This window comes from Trachypithecus francoisi, unplaced genomic scaffold (genome assembly GCF_009764315.1).
Source record: "Trachypithecus francoisi isolate TF-2019V2 unplaced genomic scaffold, Tfra_2.0 Lachesis_group12, whole genome shotgun sequence".
In the NCBI taxonomy this organism is placed as follows: Eukaryota; Metazoa; Chordata; class Mammalia; order Primates; family Cercopithecidae; genus Trachypithecus; species Trachypithecus francoisi.
Genome location: NW_022681457.1, coordinates 93,867,869 through 93,888,620, shown reverse-complemented (window position 1 = coordinate 93,888,620; position 20,752 = coordinate 93,867,869). Strand labels below are relative to the sequence as shown.

The following is a 20,752-nucleotide window of genomic DNA, read 5'->3' as shown; positions in this document are numbered from 1 at the left end:
CCACCTGGTATAAAAGGCCAGCATAGGCGTTCCCTGCCCTCCACCCACAGCAGCCAGGTAAAAAAAAGGGCCAGATCATTTGTCGGGGCCACCGCCACCCCCACTGCTGTGCCCTCAGCCATGGCCGCTCAGGCTCCCCCTGTAATCACAGCTTCCTGTTTGGCACTGAGACTGGGCTTGGCCAATGGGGGAGGGGAGTGGCTGCCCCTCTGGCCATGGCAGGAGGGGGGCCGGAAATGAAGGCTACCGGGCCTCCTGGAATCTGGGGAGGCTGGGAGCCAAGGGGAGTGAGGGTGTGGGGGGTGCCGTCAACAAATATTTACCAAGAGCCAGCCTGATATTCCCAGGATGTGATGTTAGGACAGAGGCCTGGAGGGGTCAGTGAGACGGGTCAGGAAGTCCAGGACCAGTCCAGACCCTGCTCCCTGCTGGGATAGGGGTTCAGGGGGGATGATGGGAGCAAGGGCCTTGGGGCCTGGGCAGCTCCTGGCTCTGGCCACCCTGTCCCTCAAGACACAAAATCACAGGGATCCAAGCAGCTGGGCTGGAGCCCAGAGCCACAGTCCCTCGGTCCTGCCCAGATGTGGTGGTGGCAGTGCCTTGGCACTCAGACCTCAGACCGAAGGCCCACCCAATGCAGTCCCCTGGCACCTCCCAGCCCACGGGCACACGCCTTGTATGCAGCAGGACTCTGCCAGCCTCGCTGTCCCCAAGCAACCTACACAGGAAAATACACAAGCTCCTGCCTGAGCTCCATAGCTCACCGTCCTGGCTTGCTTCATTCCTTTATTCCCTCATTCATTCATTCACTCCTCTGAATCATTCACTAAAGGCTGCGCCAAGCACAGAGTGGTCCCTGGGGGTTCAGTGAGAAAACATGGCAGCCACGAGCCTGCCCAGGAAGCTCAAGGTCTATCAAGAAAGCACTGACATCGCTCCTGACAGCTGGGGTCCCCCACCAAGACACACCCTATCTCTAAGCCTCAATCACTATTAGGCCAGAGAGAATCTTGGCTGCAACGGGGCCAGTGCTCAGAGATGGGGCAGGAGGAGCATGGATTTGGCCTCCGCACACTTTCTAAGGGCCAGAGGGGGTTAAAGGCAGGCCTGGTCACCTCTGCAGACTCAGCCAACACTAGGGGTATTGGGCACATATCAGGGCTTATGGTGGCTTTTTAGATCCCTCTCATCCTGAGATTCCAAATATTTGCCCTCTCCTGTGCCCTGATCACATGACCCAGACATCAACCCCTTCTGCACACACATGTGCGGGCACATGCACACACACACACACACATGCACGCACACACAATCTTGCTGACAGCCCTTTGCAGTTTATAAAGCTCTCTCTCCCCACCCCACACACCCCCAGTAGCCCTCAGAGTAGCTGCTTTTATAGACTACAGAGCCTTATGAGACAGTAGAGGAGGAAGAGCGCTGGCCAATCCCTCCCACATAGTGAGACAGCATCACCGACCTCCAGGGCTATGGCAGAATTAAGTGAGAAAAGGTACGGGACCAACCCCCTCCCAGCACCACCTGCTCCCCGCCGCCACAAGAGCAGGCATTTACTAAACAGTAGCTAATGCAGACATAATCCAGGGGGTAGGGAGGCCCCAGAAAGGTAAAGTAGCTTGCCTAAGATCACACAGCAAGAGGGTAAATTTAGGACTGCAGCCCAGTTCCATTAGCCTGTCAGGCTCTGGCTCCAACCAGCTCTGCCACTTCTGGCTGTGTGACTCTTAGCAAGTCACTGAGCCTCTCTGTGCCTCAGTTTTCTCATCTGTAAAAATGGGGGTTCTGGCCGGGCACTGTGGCTCATGACTGTAATCCCAGCACTTTGGGGGGCCGAGGTGGGCAGATCACCTGAGGTCAAGTGTTTGAGATCAGCCTGGGCAACATGGTGAAACCTCATCTCTACTAAAAATACAAAAATTAGGCAGGCGTGGTGGCAGGTGCCTGTAATCCCAACTACTTGGGAGACTGAGGCAAGAGAATCGCTTGAACTCGGGAGGCAGAGGTTGCAGTGAGCCAATATCATGCCACCACACTCCAGCCTTGGCGACAGAGGGAGACTCTGTCTCAAAATAAAATAAAATGGGATTCTAATAACTCCTACATCAAAAGATTATCATAAGGATGAAATAAGTCAATACATGTAAAGTGCTTGGTGGGCGGGACTCTTGGTAAACGTGACCTCTCTGTCCCTCTTGGGATGAGCCCCTCCTTGCTCTCCCCACCACTGCCACCACTCCTGCTGCCCCGGACCCCTCAGGGACCCTATGCCCCCTTATATGAGGTGGGAGGAGCCAATGGGTTTCAAAAGGCCATTTTTTCATTTTTTGTTTGTTGCTTTCTTTTACTTTTCTCTCCAGCACAGCTCACCTCGCACCAACCCCCAACACACTGAACTCACCGCTGGAGGCATTGTGCTCACTCCTCCCCAGAGAGGAGGAGGCTTCAGGTTCAAATCCCAGCTCTGCCATGAGGATAGTGTCACATCCCCCAGTAATGATTCTAAAAGCCAAGTATTTGCCCCCAGTTGACATGTAAGAAAGCTGAGGGTCAGGGCAGGCTATAGCCTCCTAGTGTCATGTGATGACCACTTTCATTGCTTAGCCCAAAACCTTCCTCCTCCAGGAAGGCTTCCCTGATCCCATCCATGCTCCCTCCCAGAAAGGTCCCATGTCCTGAGAGCTCACTATGTGGCAGGTGTGTTCAGTCTACTCAAGCAGCTCATTTCCAAATCACAACATCCCTGTGAGGCTGACACCATTACTGTCCCCATTTTACAGACAAGGACTTTGAGACAGAAAGAAATCCCTTACTGGAAATCACACAGCAGGTGTCTGTCCCCAGAGCCCCTGGTACCTTGGGAGCTAATAGGCAGCATACACCTGTGGTGTCCCTGTGCCTGTCCCCCAAATGCTGGAAGGGGAGATGGTTCACCAAAAAGCCTGGCCCAGAACAGCCCAGGGGCCCCCAACTTTCCATTTTTTTGGTGAAGACAATCTCATCCTGGTAACGGAAGGCTCACAGTCACCCAGGGGAGCCTGGAGGGGAGAAGAGCAGGGATTCCTGAAACGGGGTGAGGAGGGAATGGAAGCCACCAGGCCTGGGGCTGAGACTTCAAAACAATTCCCTACTAATTCCCCCGCCCCCGCCCCCACCCCCACCCCCACCCCCACTCACTCTCTCTCTCTCTCTCTCTCTCTCTCCTCTCTCTCTCTCTCTCTCTCTCACACACACACACACACACCTCTTACCCTTCCCACCTTCCCAACCACAGTACAGCAACTTTGTAAAAGAACAAGAAATCCACATTTTTGAGCACTTAGTAGGTACCAGCCACTGGGCTAAAAGCTTTCCAAATTAAGCCCTTCCATTCTCGCATTCTCTCCATTTTAAAGAGGTGGAAACTAAGGCACAGAGAGGTTAGGTAACTTTCACAAGGTCACACAGCCACAAGGTAGTGGTCTTCCATCACTGGGAGTATTCAAACAAGACTAACACCTAAGATCCCTTCCAGTCCTGGACTTTTAAAAGAACGTATTTCAAAAGCTAACATTTTCAGGATCCTCACACTCCAAAACTTTGAGTGGTGACTTAAGTACAGTAGCTGAGGTGGCCTTAAAGGCAAATGTCCCTCAGAGTCCTGGTCACTTGGTCTGTCAGAAGAGGGACTCCTCAGAGGAGATGCCAGAAGACACACACACACACCACAATTCACCATCTGCAGTGTGAATGAGTCCTGCTATCCCTGCTATCCCCATCCTGAAAGACACGAAGACATGCAGACACACACACACACACACACACACACACACACGCAGGCAACCCAAAGGTCATCATGTCCCTGCCCTGAGCCAGCCACCACTCATCTAACAAGGCCACTCCTGGAGCTTCCCATCTTCTGATCTAACCTCAGTCCCTCCTGCTGCAGGCACTGCCCTCCCCATCTGGTGCGGAACCCTGTCAACCAGGTACCACCCATTAACCCTTTTCCTCCCAAGCCAGATGAGGACAAGAGGGATGACGCCCCTCCTTGACAGCCTGACCCCTGGGAAGATGTGAGGCCTGGAGGACATTCTACTGCCCACCACCTCACCAGGAACCCCAATCCCTGCCCTGGCCCAGGCCCCGCCCACCATCTCAGCCTCTGGGCTCAGACTCTCGGGGTCTGCTTCATCTACCACCCAACACTGGGTCTCAGCCACACCTCTCAGATTCAGGGCACCTGCCCTGCGAGGCCCTACGGTGCATGAGGTTATTAAATGCTCTCATTAAGTCCTTCCACCACCTCATGAAGTGTGAATTGTTAGCCTTATTCAGCAAGGAAAGTGGCCTGCCCAGCGCTCCACCTGGCCTCCAAATCTAAAGCTTTCTGTCCTGAGCCCCTTTCATTCATGTGCACACCACGTGACTCCTGAGCTCCTTCTCAGGACACTCGTCAGTCATCTCATTGAATTTTTGCCGTCTGAGGAAGGTGTCATTAGCCCCATTTCACAGAGAGACAACCAAGGGTCAGAGAAGTAAGATGCCCTGCCCAAACCATGCCATGAATCGGTGGGGGTAGCAGGATTGGAGTCCAGGGTCGTGTGATTCCCAAATCTTTGATTTTAAGGATGGTCTTTCAGAAATTTGGCTGAGAAGGCAACCCCAGCTTCTAGGGTGTGCTGGGTCTCTATTCCCTCCCAGGGACCTCTTCCTCCCACCCCACTTCAGGGAGAGCTGGGAACCAGACATCCTGGCCAGCAGGCACTTCACACAGGTCAGCACTCAACGCTTTCCCTCCCTCCAGCTCACAGCCTCCTAGATGGGGAAGACTGAGGAGGGGCCTGTCCATCTGAGAAGCAAGCTTGGAGCCCCTGTCTGTCCTCCTCCTGTCTTACTGACTGGCCCACTGAGGCTGGAAGAGGGAAGGGACTTGCAGAGGCTGGCTGGGCACCCAGGGTTGCTTGAGAGGCCTGGGTCCTTTTCAGCCTGGGGGATGCAAGACAGCATAGCTCCTGGAACCAAACCTGGAGGCTGGACCTAGAAATCCCCAGCCCACCTGGGCCGGGATCTGGACACTTATCCAACAAGAACTCACTTGGGGCTGGGCGCGGTGGCTCAAGCCTGTAATCCCAGCACTTTGGGAGGCCGAGACGGGCGGATCACGAGGTCAGGAGATCCAGACCATCCTGGCTAACACGGTGAAACCCCGTCTCTACTAAAAAATACAGAAAACTAGCCGGGCGAGGTGGCGGGCGCCTGTAGTCCCAGCTACTGGGGAGGCTGAGGCAGGAGAATGGCGTAAACCCGGAAGGCGGAGCTTGCAGTGAGCTGAGATCCGGCCACTGCACTCCAGCCTGGCGACAGAGCGAAACTCCGTCTCAAAAAAAAAAAAAAAAAAAAAAAAGAACTCACTTGGGACCTGAGTCCCTCAAAGGGGGATGAGGTCCTTCCCTCCTCTGCCCTCCCTGACAGAGCTGGGACTAAGCATGGTTGCTGCGGTCACTCAAAGGGATACTCAAGGGTCAGGTCATATATACTGTCACCTCCACCTGCACATGCTTGGTCCCCTTCAGGGTCCTTGTCCCATGCCCAGGGTCCCCCATGCACCTGCATGCACACGCTGGTATGTGTGTTCACACACACGGGTCCGAGCACACGCCCACCACAGAGGTCTTTCGTATACACACCCTCACCCACTGCAGGCACACACGGCCATGGCCAACAGCGGCCCCGCTGGGCACAGGCACACATCATGCATAATGGGTCACCCTCCCACGACCACGGACGGGAGGGCACGCTGGCATCCACCCATGTGGCAGACACATCCTTCACCTGCACACGCCCCACAGGTCCCTGCACCTCTCACTGAGGTGGCCACACACGCCCACACACAGGGTCACCCTCACTCCCCCCTCAGGTCACCTTCACCAAGTCACCCTCCACCTTCACCTCCCCCTCCAGGGCCCACTGCCCTGGCCGGCTGCCGCGACCCTGGGAAGAACCAAATGTACACCCTCCCCTCGGAGGGGGAACCGACCCGATTCCCAAAAAGTGGCCACGGTCTGGGCACACCCACGAGGCAAAAGCCAGGCTCACTCCCACCCCAAGACACACCCAGCCTGGACGGCGACCCCCAGCCCGCCGCCGGGCCCTTCCCGCGCCTCCCAGGCCAGCGCAGGGGTCCCCGCTCCGTCCCCGGGGAGACAGTTCCCGAAGCCACTGGGAGGTGGGGGAGCAGGGCTGAGGATCCGCGATCGGGTTCCCACCCGGGATTCCCTCTGGGGAGGGGTCCCAAAAGGAAGGAGAGATGCGCCCCCCGAAGATGACCGGCGGCGGGGGCGGCCTCTCCCCGCGGATGCCAGCTAGGGGGAGATTCCGGCGGGGGCAGGGTGCCGAGAGGGGCGCTCGGGGTAGGGGCGAGGGGCGGCAGGGACCGCGGCCCGGGGGGAGGCAGCCCGGGGGGAGGGAGCAGTGTCCCGGGGCGGGGGTCGCGGGCGGGGACAGGCACCCGCGCGGGGGACGGCCCCGGGGAGCCATGGCGGGGATCCGTGCGCATGTCACTCACCCCCGCGGCGCGCCCCGCCAGGAGCAGCAGCAGCAGCGGTGGCAGGAGCAGCCCGCGGGCCCCGGGCCCGGCCGCGGCCCCGGTCCCGGCGCCGGCCCCGTGGGCGGCCCCGGCGCGGTGCGGCGGCCCCGGCTTCATGGCGGCGGCGCGGGCGCAGGCGGCGGGCGGCGGACGGGCGCCTTTGTTCCCGAGGCGCGGCGCGCGGGACGGCTGCTTGGCGGCGGCGCGGCCCGGCGGCTGGACCGACGCGCTCTAGGCTCGCGGGCTCCCGGCTCCGCCGCCCGGCTCCGCCTCGCAGCTCCGCGCCCACAGCAGCCGCGCCCGCAGGAAGCGTGCGCCGCCGCCGCCGCCGGGCCGCCCCCAGCGCGGGCGGAGCGGGAGGAGGGGCCGGGGCGGGGCGGGCCCAGTGCGCCCCCCACGGGCTCCGCACCCTCCGGCCCCAGGCCCGGCCCCCGCCCCCACCCAGAAGGAGTACCACGCTGCCGAGTGGGCACCCGGACACCTGGGCGAGCGGCCGGCCTCGCCGAGCCGGGGGCTGGAGGGCGCAGAGCCCGCCGGACGCACCTCGGCGGCCGCCGTGCTAGGTAGAAGGGAAGGGTCCCGCGTGGGATGCCGGGGCCCGGGCCTGGCTCCCTGGAGTCGCCGAGCGGAGGGTCGCATAGGCATTTTCATCTACAGCCTCCCCCTGTGGGGTTCCACGCACGTGTCTCTTCCTGGACTCCCATCGGCACCCTCACACATTCAGCCAGTCCACCCAGTGGGCCAGAGGTCGTCCAAGACCACGGGCTTTCACGCCTCCAGGACACCCTGGGGCTGTGTGACCTCGGACCAGGGCCCGGCCCTCTCTGGGCCTCGGTCTCCCCAGGGGACCATAGGGGTGGTCACTTCTAGGCCCTGTCACTGTGGATCTGCAGAGGAAAAGCCATGCAGACCTGAGCGCAGCTGCTTCCACACCAGCTGTGCGCCTCCAGCAACGCCCCCAGTTCTCTGAGTCTCAGATTCCCCGTGGTTGAATGGGACCACCCCTTCCTGTGCAGGGTGGTGAGAAAACTACATCTCTGAGTGGCAGTCTCTAGTGCTGGTGGTCTTTCTACCCTGTGTGGTCACGGTGCCTTTTCCCCCTTCACCTTCATCCCCAGCGGCATACCTTACTCTGTACTTATTTCTCCAAGTCTCCAATGGCGTGTGAGCTCCAGCGGGAGCAGGGGTTTGTGTCTGTCTTGTTCACTGCTATGTCCCCAACACCAGCACAGGGCTCAGCATGACATCGATGTTCAATCCAAATTTGTTGAATCAACGAATGTGTTTCCCATTTACTGGGGCTTACCTCCATCCAAGTGTTTTGGGGCAAGATGGGGGAGAGTGAAACATTTCTTGAACCTTGACCACATGCCAGGTGCCCAGCACTTCCATGTGTTATATCATTTCTCAGGAACCCCATAAGGTCGGTGCTGTCAATGTCTCCACTTCTTAAGTGGGGAAGCTGAGAGCCAGTGAGAAGAGGTTATTTGCTGATGACAGCTGGCTGGACGTCTCTACCTTCAGCTACTCTCCTCTCTGGCCCCTGTGTCCCAGCACCTAGCTTAGGGCCTGCCATTAGAAAATAGGAATGAAACTGAGTTGAAACTGGAACAATTCCCTCATGAAAAGGGGAACCAAAACCAGGATGAATGGAGGGGCCGGCCTAGAGGAAGAGACTCTGGGGGACCAGCCATGGGTTTTTGATGTTGGTGACAACTGGACTTGTCCTGCAGGGCCCTTGGGAGGAGGACCAGAGGACAAAGGTCAACTCAACATGAAGTAGAGATGAATTAGAAGGGGCTCCCCGGGAAGGATGGAGAGCCCAGTCCCTAAAGGGTATGGAAGGCCAGCTCACCACCCTTTGACAGGGATCCTGGAGAGGGAAGACAGGGAGACTTTCCAACTAGGAATTCTGAGGTCCCAGCCTCTGAAAATTCAATTCTCAAATCTTTTGGAATTCTCAACTCTTTTGGCATGACATCAATGCTCGATCCAAATTTGACTGGCACCTTGGGAAGATGGGCAGGGAGAATCTGATGGGGAGCAGAAGGTGAGAAGTTGGTTTCTGTTGAGGTAGCACAGCTTGGAATTGAGCTCTGGCTCTGGGTTGGCCAAGTACCTGGGTTCAAATCCCAGTTCTGCCAGTTATGAGCTGCGTTGTGTTGGATGTGTGACTTAACTTCTCTGAGCCTCAATGTCCCAACTGTGATATAGAGATAATGACCATACAGAGTTCATTCATTCATTCATTTAGCAAGTATAAATTGAGTGCCTGCTGTGTGCCAGGCCAGGTGCCAGGTTGTGAGGATTACATGAGCTCTTCCTTGCCATTGTAATGGAGTTCAACAAAGGTGGGTGGGATGAAGCTTATAAAGGAAAGGACTCAGCTGCAGGGATAACATCGTTTTTCAGAGGGGCTGAGCAGATCCCAGGAACAGACCAATCCTGAGGTGCTCCCAAAGGGCCGGCAGGGTTAGGGTGGGGATTATGAGGAGCCAGATGTCAGCTGGTCACAGACAGCAGTGGCAATTCTAAGAGGCAGTGAGTTCCCTGTCTTGAGAGGTATTCAAAGCTCAGAGAACTCTCTAGCAGGGAGACCATTAGGATGGTTTCCATGAGTAAGGTGGGCAGTGAGCATGGCCCGTCTTCAGAGGTTCCTGCCAGCTCTGAGACTTCTGGAAGCAGCAACCCTATTCCCTGACACCCTGGGGAAGGGGGGGCGGTGCGGGGCAGTGCAGAATCTTTGGTCTGGACAGGCCAGGAGCGCCACCTGCTGCTCTTCAAAGACACTGGTCACAGCCAGCACTAAGACAGTTCTGGGCCCCTGAAGGTCCTTTTCATCTTGCTCCCCCACCCCTCCCGTCCCAGGTTTCCCTGGGGTTCACAGATGCACATATTTGCCTGCCCTTAAGCATATAGGGCATCCACACAGTCATCCTTGCCCAGGCCTCCTTGTGCATTGAACCACATTCCCACATACTCAGGGTCTCCCTTCACAGCACCATAACTTCACCCACATGCACCTGCTGCTGCCTCCTCCTGCCACAATACTCACAGTCCCCCCGGCCTTTAGAATACACACTGCCTCCTCTGGGAAGCCTTCCTGATGTCCTCTAGGTGATCAGGCCTGGTCCTGTCCTGTCAGCATCCTGATCACACTCATCCTGCACTCCTCACCCTGCTTTCAGTCCCTACTGTCTGTCTTGCTCAAAAGTGGGAGCATTCAGTATCCCAAATGAACAGTAGCTGTAAAAGGGCGCAAGTGGAGCTGATTATGGGCCAGGCACTGCTCTCTCAAATGCACACTCACATTAGCCCCATTTCCAGATGAAAAACGAATATACAGAGAAGACAGGAGACATGCCAAGGCAGCATGACTGGCGGTGAGAGCTGAGATCCTGACCCAAGCCAACAGTTACACTGCAATGCCAGGCCCAGAGGCGTGTTGGGAGGCGTTTGATGAATGAATTAGAGTCACCGGGGGGATTCACAGTCACACACCAACATGCAGACATACTCAGATCCAGTCTGACCCCTGGGGAACCCCGCAAGGCATGCCTAGTGGCTGCACCTCCACCTTTCCACCTCACCCCACCCCAGTCAGAGCCGTCTCTGTCCTTGACAGGGCCTCCTAGCTCTAACCAAGCATCTGAGGGAGGGGGAGGCCTCGGCCGCATCTCTGAGCTCCACTCAGGCGAACCTGAGATGCCTTATTCAGAGTGGCACGCCCAAGCCTGGCACACAGTGGGTGCTCAGTAGCTGTCACCTGACTCTACGTGTCCCCCAGGGGATTGGCTAAGCCAACCGGCTCTCTGGACTTCAACAGTCCTGTGGCATCCTAAGAGCCAAGATTGATGGAGGCCTTACTATGTTCCAGGCACTGTTCTGAGCCAAACACACCCTCATTTACTCCTCCCCACAGGCCTGTGATTTGGGCCCAACAAGCAAACTCACTTCCCAGGGCTGCTACGGTGAGGACCAAATGAGCTGCCAGCCCTGGAGTCTGGCGCACAGCAAGCCCCATCCGTGTGCTTGCTCTCTACTTCATCCCATTTTACAGTTGGGGAATCTGGGGCTCGCGGGAGTTCAGTAACTTGTCCTAGGTCACACAGCCAGGAGGAGGGCAGCCAGGATTTGAACCATGTGATGACAGAGCCCTGGCTCTGATGTGATGATAGAGCCCTGGCTTTTCACCCTGTGCTGAGCTGCCTCCGTGGGCAGAGGGGACTTTGTGATCCTCACCAGACCTCCCAAACACAAGTGCTGTCTCAGCTCAAGGCAATCACAGGGCTTGCAAAACAAGTCTCCATCCTCCTCCCTCCCCACCCCAACCATCTCCCGTCACAACTTCCGGTCTTGCCCAAGAGTCAGAATGGAGGCCACAGCCCAGGCTTGCTTCTGAGACAATCCAAGTGACAGCAGTCCTGGAGGTCAGTGACCCCCAAAGCTGAGGAATCAAAATGGGGCTCTGACAAGAGGGCTCCAGATCAGGAGGACCCTAGAGTCCTCCTAGGGGAATCTGGGGAGACTTGGAGGCCATCTGGTGCCCCAGTGAGTAGAAATCTCACTGGGGAAGGATCTGCAAGGCCTGTGGCAGGGCCAGGGTGACCGGTGAGAAGCCTTGGCCTCCCCACAACAGGAGGCCTCCATCGTGGGGAGCCTCCTGCCCGCCCAAGGGACCTGGCCTGTGTGAGGGTCTCACAGAGCCATGTCCCTGCCCTTAGTACACAGCCAGGTTCGGCCAGCCTTCCCTGACCTCTCCGTGTGCTGGGAAAGTCCTTGTAGGATGAGAGGGTAGGTGACACCCCAGGACACACAGCTGCTAGACACAGGTTAGGATTTGAACTCAGGCCTCTCCTAGGTCTGTGAGCTGAGGATTTGCAAACTGTGGGTCCCAAAGCACTCCTGAGAGGTCCCTCAGGGCTGGCATGTGAGGAGGGGGAGTAATCGGATTTTGTTTGAGCTCAGTGGCCTGTAGGTCACAGAGCAAGTCCTGGGCTGGCCTTGTAGGAGGGAAGAGGCTGTGTAGACTCAGCAGGGCCTGTGGCTGAAGAAGCCCCAGATCGGCAGTCAGGGAAGGGATCTGCTTGAGGGGAGAGGAGAGCGCTGGGACCCCAAGCAGGCTAGGGGTGGAAACAAAGTCGGTGCCACCTCTGTGGGGTCTGAAGCTTATACGGTGTGCAGGGATTTCGAGTACACATTTAGGAAGAAGGCTTTGGAAAGCAGCTGTGCAAAGGAAGGGCCCTGAAGCATCACTTCATTCATTTTACCACAAATGTGCCTCTGAATGGCAGCCCGCCACCCCGCCAGACACCGTCACCTGAGTCCAGCAAAGTCAGAGGTGGACTGGGCTAGGCAGTGGCTCACTCCTGTAATCCCAGCACTTTGGGAGGCTGAGGAGGGTGGATCGCTTGAGCTCAGGGGTTCAAGACCAGCCTAGGCAACATGGCAAAACCCCATCTCTACAAAAAAATAAATTTTAAAAAAACGAGCTTGTTGTGGTGGTGGGCACCTGTGGTCTCAGCTACTCAGGAGGCTGAGGCAGGAGGACCACTTGAACCTGGGAGGCAGAGGTTGCAGTGAGCCGAGATCGTGCTACTGCACTCCACCCTGGGCGACAGAGCAAGATCTTGTCCCACAAAAACAAAGGAAAAAACAGAGGGAGCCTGGGCAGGGAAGGGCTACCTCCTCTCTGAGGGAATCTAGGAAGGCTTCATGGTGACAGTGGCAACATCTCCCCTGGGCCATGGCAGACAGGCCTCGGAGAATTGGGTGCTCTAAAGTGGTCCTACAGGGGCTGAGCCCCACCCAGGAGGAGAGCCTCCAAGGCCCTAAGCTCCAGCTTGAGGCTTCATCCTGACCTCGTGTGTGGACGAGGCTGAGAACATTCTGGAGGCTTGTTCCCTGTGATCTAGAATGGAAAGAGCAGGCAGGGCCTACTTTAACTGCCCATTTCACAGAGGAGAAAACTGAGGCCTGAAAAGGGAATGTGACTGACCCCAGGTCACATAATAAACCTGTGGCAGAGTTGGGACTAGAACCCAGGTCGCTTCACTCCTTGTCCTGGGGCCTTTCTCTCTTCCACTCCCTTCTCCTGGACCAGCTGCTCTGTTTATACAGAGCTTTTAGGATAAGTCCCCTCCCCAGTCAAGATCCTCATTCAAACCCACAGGCCATCCCACTCTGGCCATCGAAGGTCATAGGACTAGGAAATGACCTTTGGTACAGCTCAGGCCCGGGAGCTGTGCTCACACACCGGCCCTCTTCTCTGCGCAGGGGTGGGGAAGCTGGATGAGGAGAGAGGAGGGGAGGAGAGAGAAAGGGAAGGATGGGAGGAGGGCACTGCCCCAGAAGCCATTCCAGGGACACACCCCCGTGCCTAGGAATAAACTGCTCATTTGGAATCATTTTCCTGGAATCAAAAATAAGCCTCCCTAAAAATACATTTTCTTTCTCACCTCATTCTGAGGCTAGAGCAGCTCAGCTGCCTCTAAGATGTGGGCAGGGGAGAGTGACCGGGGCCTGTGAGGGGAGATCCCCCTTTCCCCAGGGCTGTGGACACTGACCACTGGGTCCCCCTCTCTGAGCACAGCTGTCATTGAGATATGCAGTACATCATGTTTGTGTGGGGGGGGGGTTTGGATTTTCGAGATGGTTGGACCCACATTCAAACTTCAACCTAGAGTTATCAAGCCCCAGCAAGGGCTGGGCACAGATGTGGACACGGAGGGAGCTCCCACCAAGGGTGGGAGGCAGGCAATAGGTAAGCAACTGCTCCAGGGAGCGCCCTAGTGCTGGGCTCACCTCCTGTGTGCCCCTGAGCAGGTGCTTCTCCCACCCTGGGCCTCAGTCTCCTCATCTGTAAAGGGATCAGCTGTGGGTAGCCACACTGAATTCTCTGCAGGCAGTCCTGCCACTGGCCATGGTGGAGGGGAAGAGCAGCTGCCCTGGCAGCACTGGCTCCAAAGAGAGGCCTGGGACACTCGGGGCTCAAATTCTGGGTCTACCACTTCCAGGCCAGTGGCCAGGGCCAGTTTCCTCCCATGCAAGTTAGGGTCAGTGACGGCTCACAGGCTGGAGGGAGGTAAACAAATGCAACACAGGACAGCACCCAGCACAGGGCAAGGCCCACAGTCACATGCAGCAGACCCTGTGTTTTTGTTGTTGTTGTCTTTAGAGACAGGGTCTCGCTCTGTTGTCCAGGATGAAGTGCAGTGGCACAATCACAGCTCATGGCAGCCTCTATCTCCTGGGCTCAAGAGATCCTCTGGCCTCAGCCTCTGGAGTAGCTGGAACTATAGTGAGCCACCGCACCAACCCTAGGCCTTTTTTTTTTTTTTTTTTGAGACAGAGTTTTGCTCTGTCGCATAGGCTGGAGTGCAGGGGTGCAATCTCGGCTCACTGCAAACTCTGCCTCCAGGGTTCACACCATTCTCCTGCCTCAGCCTCCCGGGTAGCTGGGATTACAAGCGTCTGCCACCACGTCGGCTAATTTTTTTGTGTTTTTAGTAGAGATGGGGTTTCACTGTATTAGCCAGGATGGTCTCGATCTCCTGACCTCGTGATCCGCCCGCCTTGGTCTCCCAAAGTGTTGGGATTACAGGTGTGAGCCACCTCATCAAGCCCCTAGGCTACTATTTTTAAGTCATTCTTTGTCTGGTTCACCCCAGGCCTGAGGTGGGAGGGTAGGGATACCCCATCCACCCCCTACGGGAACCGAGAGAGTCTGAGGTTCCACAGGGAGGGGGCGAGTGGCTGCCAGGACCCCGGAACAGGTTGGCTTTGGCTCCTGAGAGTCGTTGGTCCAGCCCTGCCCAAGGACATGTTCCCATGCTGGGATCTGGGAGCACCAGGAAGTGTAATCCAATTACACACTTTAAGTTATTTTTAAATGTATGATTAAATTATGATTATTTATTTATTTATTTTTATTTTTTTGAGATGGAGTCTCACTCTGTCATCCAGGCTGGAGTGCAGTGGCGCGATCTCAGCTCACTGCAAGCTCCACCTCCCGGGTTCACACCATTCTCCTGCCTCCGCCTCCTGAGTAGCTGGGACTACAGGTGCCCACCACCACACCCGGCTAATTTTTTTGTGTGTGTGTATTTTTAGTAGAGGCGGGGTTTCACCGTTTTAGCCAGGCTGGTCTTAATCTCCTGACCTGGTGATCCACCCGACTCAGCCTCCCAAAGTGCTGGGGTTACAGGTGTGAGCCACCATGCCTGGCCAATTAAATTATTGTTGACTAGGCTGAGTACGGTGGCTCATGTCTATAATCCCAGCACCTTGGGAGGCCAAGGTGGGCGGATCACTTGAACCCAGGAGTTCAAGACCAGTCTGGCCAACATGGTGAAACTCCGTCTCTACTAAACATACAAAAAGTAGCCGGAGGTAGTGGTGGGTGCCTGTAATCCCAGCTACTCAGGGGGCTGAGGCAGGAGAATAGCTTGAACCCGGGAGGTGGAGGTTGCAGTGAGCCAAGATCATGCCACTGCACTCCCACCTGGGCAACAGAGTGAAACTCTGCCTCAAAAAAAAAAAAAAAAAAATAGGCCAGGCGTGGTGGTTCACTCCTGTAATCCCAGCACTTTGGGAGGCCGAGGCGGGTGGATCACAAGGTCAGGAGTTCAAGATCAGCCTGGCCAAGATGGTGAAACCCCATCTGTACTAAAAATACAAAAATTAGCCAGTTGTGGTGGCGGGTACCTGTAGTCCCAGCTACTCGGGAGGCTGAGGCAGATAATTGCTTGAACCCGGGAGGTGGAGGCTGCAGTGAGCTGAGATCGGGCCACTGCACTCTAGCCTGGGTGACATAGAGTCTGTCTCAAAAAAAAAAAAAGGTTATTATTGACTATAGTCACCCTTTTCTACTATCAAATACTAGGTCTTATCATCGTTTCTTTTTTGTTGTACCCATTAACTGTCCTCCCCACCTCTCCTCTAACCCCTTGCTAGCCTTCCCAGCATCTGGTAACCATCCCTCTGTTCTCTATCTTCCTGAGTTTCATTGTTTTGATTGTTAGATCCCACAGATAAGTTTGAAGTGCTTCTTTGAGTGAAAAGCAATACATGAATTGGGAAACACCAAACCAGAAGAGGTTTAATGTTCCAGTGACAAATCGTCAGAGACAAGTATTTAAGTGATAGACGCAGAAGTAAAATAAATTATTTGATTTGTTGCAATTATGTAGTTGTTTATTTGGTCTATGCTATTAGAAAGTCCCCAGTTACATAAAAATTTCTGGACTACTTCTGATTGGTCGAGCTGAAGTTCTGTTTTCTTTAATAGAGGCATTTACAAGAAATAGCTCAAGTTTTGCTTATGTTTGCAAATCAAGCAAGGTTGAGGTCATGTATGAGGCCTAACTGGTTTTGTCTACCCTGGTATTCTTCAGGCCTGGTCTCCATTTTAATTTAACAAGTTAAAGTGCTATAGGGCTGGGCACACTGGCTCACACCTGTAATCCCAACACTTCGGGAGGCTGAGATGGGTGGATCATCTGAGGTCAGGAGTTCCAGACCAGCCTGGTCAACATGACGAAACCTTGTCTCTACTAAAAATACAAAAATTAGCCAGGTGTGGTGGTGCACACCTGTAATCCTACTCAGAAAGCTGAGACAGGAGAATTGCTTTAACCTGGGAGGCAGAGGTTACAGTGAGCCGAGATCACACCATTGCACTCCAGCCTGGGCAACAGAGGAGACTCCATCTTTTTTTTTCCTTTTTTTTTTTTTTTTTTTTTTTTTTTTGAGACAGAGTCTCACTCTGTCACCCAGGCTAGAGTGCAGTGGTGCCATCTCAGCTCACTGCAACCTCCGCCTCCCAGGTTCAAGCAATTCTCCTGCCTCAGCCTCTGGAGTAGCTGGGATTACAGGCGCCCACCACTGTGCCAGGCTAATTTTTGTATTTCTAGTAGAGATGGGGTTTCACCATCTTGGTCAGGCTGGTCTCGAACTCCTGACCTCAGGTGATCCACCCGCCTTGGCCTCCCAAAGTGCTGAGATTATAGGTGTGAGCCAACATGCCCGGCCTCAGGAGAACTTCATCTTGAAAAATAAATAAAGTATTACAGTACTATGGTTCCTGTGCCCACTGCACAGTAACAGACCCCATGACACAGAGACAGCAGGGTGTGCAGAAACAGAAAGAGTTTACTGATGGCAGGGTGCCCAGTGAGGAGATCCTCAAATCCATCCCTCCGAGGAGTTCTCTGCTGGGATTTCTAAGGGGATTGTTGAGGGTGAAGGGCTAGGAAATTTGAGTCATTGATGGTTTTGGGTAAGGGGGATGAAATCATCAGGACACGGAAACTGCATTTTTTGGTGAGTCAGCTCTTCAAACTAGTCAGGTCCTTCAAACCAGCTGAGTCAGCAGTTTCCTTAGTATGCAGGACGTGAAGGAATAGCTCAAAGAGAGAACTTAAGGCTTCCTAATGTTCAAGTTGTTATCTGTAGAACAGCTAAGGGGAACTATTGTCCTGTAACAGGGTCTCGTGGTTCTGGGTCAACAGGCTGCAAAAAACAGCTGTGAGGAGGCAGGTCAGGGAGCGAGCTGACCTCATGATGAAGGCTGAATGTGCTACAAGCTTGGTTTATTTTCATTCTTTCCCCCTCTCTTCTTCCCTGATTAATTTATAAAGTTTATAGGGGCAGTTTCAAAAGCAAGCTGAGAGTACGACCAGAGTACGGCATTATTCTCAGTTACCACCGTTAACATAGTCACTGGAACAGAGCCTTGTTGATGCTATCATCAACAGCTGCATTTGGACGTGTGGTCTTGTGGTCATTGGTATCCAAAATTGCATAGTCACTATAGGCTCAAGTGTGGGCTTGCTGAGTTCTCCAGGTTGTTAAATCCTGATGGCAATCATTCGATATGCAAGTGGCTGCTGGAAAGCATTTATTTATGTACTCATTTTTTAGAGACAGGGTCTTGCTTGGTCACCCAGGCTGGAGTGCTGTGGCACCATCATAGTTCACTGCAGCCTCGAATTCCTTGGCTCAAGCGATCCTCCCACCTTAGCCTCCTGAGTAGCTGGGACTACAGGCACATCCCACTGTACTGGGCTAATTAAAATACATTTTTAAAAATTATTTTTAATTAATATTTTTAATTTTAATTTTTTAAAATTTTAACTAATTTTTAAATTAATTTTTTAATTAAAATTAAAACAAGGTCTTGCTTTGTTGCCCAGGCTGGTCGAGAACTCCTGGCTTCAAGCGCTCCTCCTGTCTTGGTCTCCCAAAGTGCTGGGATTATAGGGTGAAACGGTGTCATTGAAAACCCTTGAGAGGATACAACGCACAAAGGGGGTGAATACAGTAACTATAAGGAAAACAATAGCCAAGGACTGAAAAATGCCCTGGATCAAAGATTCCCAGGAGCCAAGATTTCACCAACTAAACCATATCAATGAAGGAAGTAGCACTTATCTGCTAAGACTTATATTTGTTTCTTAAGAGCCTTTGTTAGCCGGGTGTGGTGGCTCACACCTGTGGTCCCAGCTACTCAGGAGGCTGAGGCAGGAGGATGGCTTGAGCTCAGGTGTCCCAGGCTGCAGTGAGCCATGATCGCACCACTGCATGCATTCCAGCCTGGGTGACAGGGTAAGACCCTGTCTCAAAAAGAGAGCCTTTAAATTTTGGGCAACAATTTCTTATTAACAAAAAAACAACTTTTTTCTTTGAGACAGTCTCACTCTGTTGCCCAGGCTGGAGTGCAGTGGCGTGATCTCGGCTCACTGCAACCTCCACCTCCCAGGTTCAAGTGATTCTCCTGCCTCAGCCTCCCAAGTAGCTGGGATTACAGACATGCACCACCACGCCCGGCTAACTTTTATGATTTTTAGTAGAGACGTGGTTTCACCATGTTGGCCAGGCTGGTCTCAAACTCCTGACCTCAGGTGATCCGCCCGCCTCAGTGTCCCAAAGTACTGGGATTTCAGGCGTGTGCCACCTCGCCCGGCCCAAACATTTCTTAATCAATAAAAGCACAAGTTCCTCCTTATTAAGCTGTGAAGGTATCAAGAACTATTTTGGAGTACTATTGAGACAAATTGTTCATTTCAGATTGTATCCCTTGAAGGGAATTCAAGGTTTTGGTCTATGGAAACAAAAGAAAAACGAAGGTTAACATCTGGAGCAAATTATGATGTTAGTTTTTGAGTCTGAGGGGCAGTTAGCTAAGATGTCTAGATGTGAGTTGGAAGCATGTTTAGACGATGGTATGAAGATGGCATTGACTGTTTCTGGCTACGGCATCAGGCGGTGTTCCAGTAAGCTCTCCATATGACCCATATAGTAGCAGGCATGAAAGTTGTCTGTACATGACTTTTTGTAGTGATATTTCTAAAACTTAAAGTCATTGAGTTTCAGCTTATAGGGCTTAGGAAAGGAGCAGTTTTAGTTTTTAGTGAAACTAGAAAGTTTCAGAATTTAATTCAGTTTACAGATAGATAACAAAACCTCAAAGAAAATGAACAGAATTAGAATTTGATAATGGGTGCACTATAGTTTTTAACTGAAATACAGTTCTTTTTTTTTATCATCACTCCTGTTTCTACCAAAAAATAATCATAGTTGTTTTTTTCACAATAAGTCTAATTTCCATTACATTTGACCTGATTGTTTACAGAAATGTAACATAATTTCTATGTATATTTTAAAATATGATACTTTAATCAGCACTCTGGTAATATCCAAGGGGCTTCCGTGACTTTGTATCAATCAACTTTAGTTTTTAAAAACTGTCTGATAATGGGAAATCTCAGAATAGGTCTTTTAAAACTTCCTGAAGAAGCCAAACTAAGAACTTGCCCAATTATGTTCTGTTACAAGAACCAATTGTTATTGAACCTATGCTAATACTCATATTGTAAATAAAAATATTGAATAAGAGTTTCCAAATTCTGGAGTAATCAGGTAGGGAGAGAAAGATAAATGTTTCATTTTTGTTTACAAAGATATACGTATACATATATATATATATATATATATAATTTTTTTTTGAGACGGAGTCTCACTCTGTCACCCAGGCTGGAGTGCAATGGCGCAATCTCGGCTCACTGCAAGCTCCACCTCCCGGGTTCATGCCATTCTTCTGCCTCAGCCTCCTGAGTAGGTGGGTGCCTACCACCACACCTGGCTAGTTTTTTTTTTCCTTTTTTTTTGTATTTTCAGTAGAGACGGGGTTTCGCTGTGTTAGCCAGGATGGTCTCGATTTCCTGACCTCGTGATCCGCCCACCTCAGCTTCCCAAAGTGCTGGGATTACAGGCGTGAGCCACTGCTCCCAGCCTACAAAGATATATTTTATCAAATTGCTATTAGTTGTAGACAGCTTAAGGGAAGAGAAAAAAAAGGCTTCTTAAATTTAGAAAATAAAACACTTCTTAGAACCAGTAATGCTTCAAAGAAAAACTCTTAAAATTGTTTTCATCAGTTAGTCTCATATAATTAATTTTTGTTTTCCTTGATATTGGATTAGCAGTTTTATGAACCCATCAGTTTCCCACTACACTTTTGAAAATTTTTATGCAGTTCCATAGTATGATCTTATCAGAAAGCTGTATTGGCAACCTTTTCTAATGAATCTCCTGTACTTTTCTATCATAGTGGCATTCAAATGCTTTCAGGAAGGAAATATAGCATCTCAAAGGTGGGAACTGAACAATGAGATCACTTGGACTCGGGAAGGGGAACATCACACACTGGGACCTATCATGGGGAGGGGGGAGGAGGGAGGGATTGCATTGGGGAGTTATACATGATATAAACGTCATGCACATGTACCCTAGAACTTAAAGTATAATAAAAAAAAGATAATAATTGGATTTATGACTGATAACAATATACCAGGATATATCAGATTTCTAGGAATTCTATACACTTCCTGGGATACTCATATCAATAACACATATAACTTAAAGAAGGATTAGTATCACTTATTATTTGACAACATCTTCCATGCAATTAGTGTATCAAATAAGCCTAATTAGTTTAACACTTCTCATTTTACAAGGAGAGAAAATAAATTATTTTGAAATATTCCAGGGACACTTCTGGAAACTCCCAAAGTTAATTTGAGGTGGAAAACACTTAATTTAGAATTAATTTTGAGAAGCTGTCAAAAATGTCAAAATGTTTAAAACTTGATTAAATAGCATCACAAG

At 52.5% G+C, this 20,752-nt stretch overlaps 1 protein-coding gene across 1 annotated transcript in view; it reads right to left on the bottom strand.

Annotated features, from left to right (window-relative positions):
* The window catches only part of SDC3 (syndecan 3), a 40,036-nt gene extending 33,150 nt beyond the window's left edge, over window positions 1-6,886 (bottom strand). The window contains exon 1 of the mRNA XM_033227421.1: window positions 6,563-6,886. Coding sequence (XP_033083312.1) covers window positions 6,563-6,700 — 138 coding nt within the window. The 5' untranslated portion in view covers window positions 6,701-6,886. The remainder of the gene's footprint in view (window positions 1-6,562) is intronic.
* Between the last annotated feature and the right edge of the window lie 13,866 nt (window positions 6,887-20,752).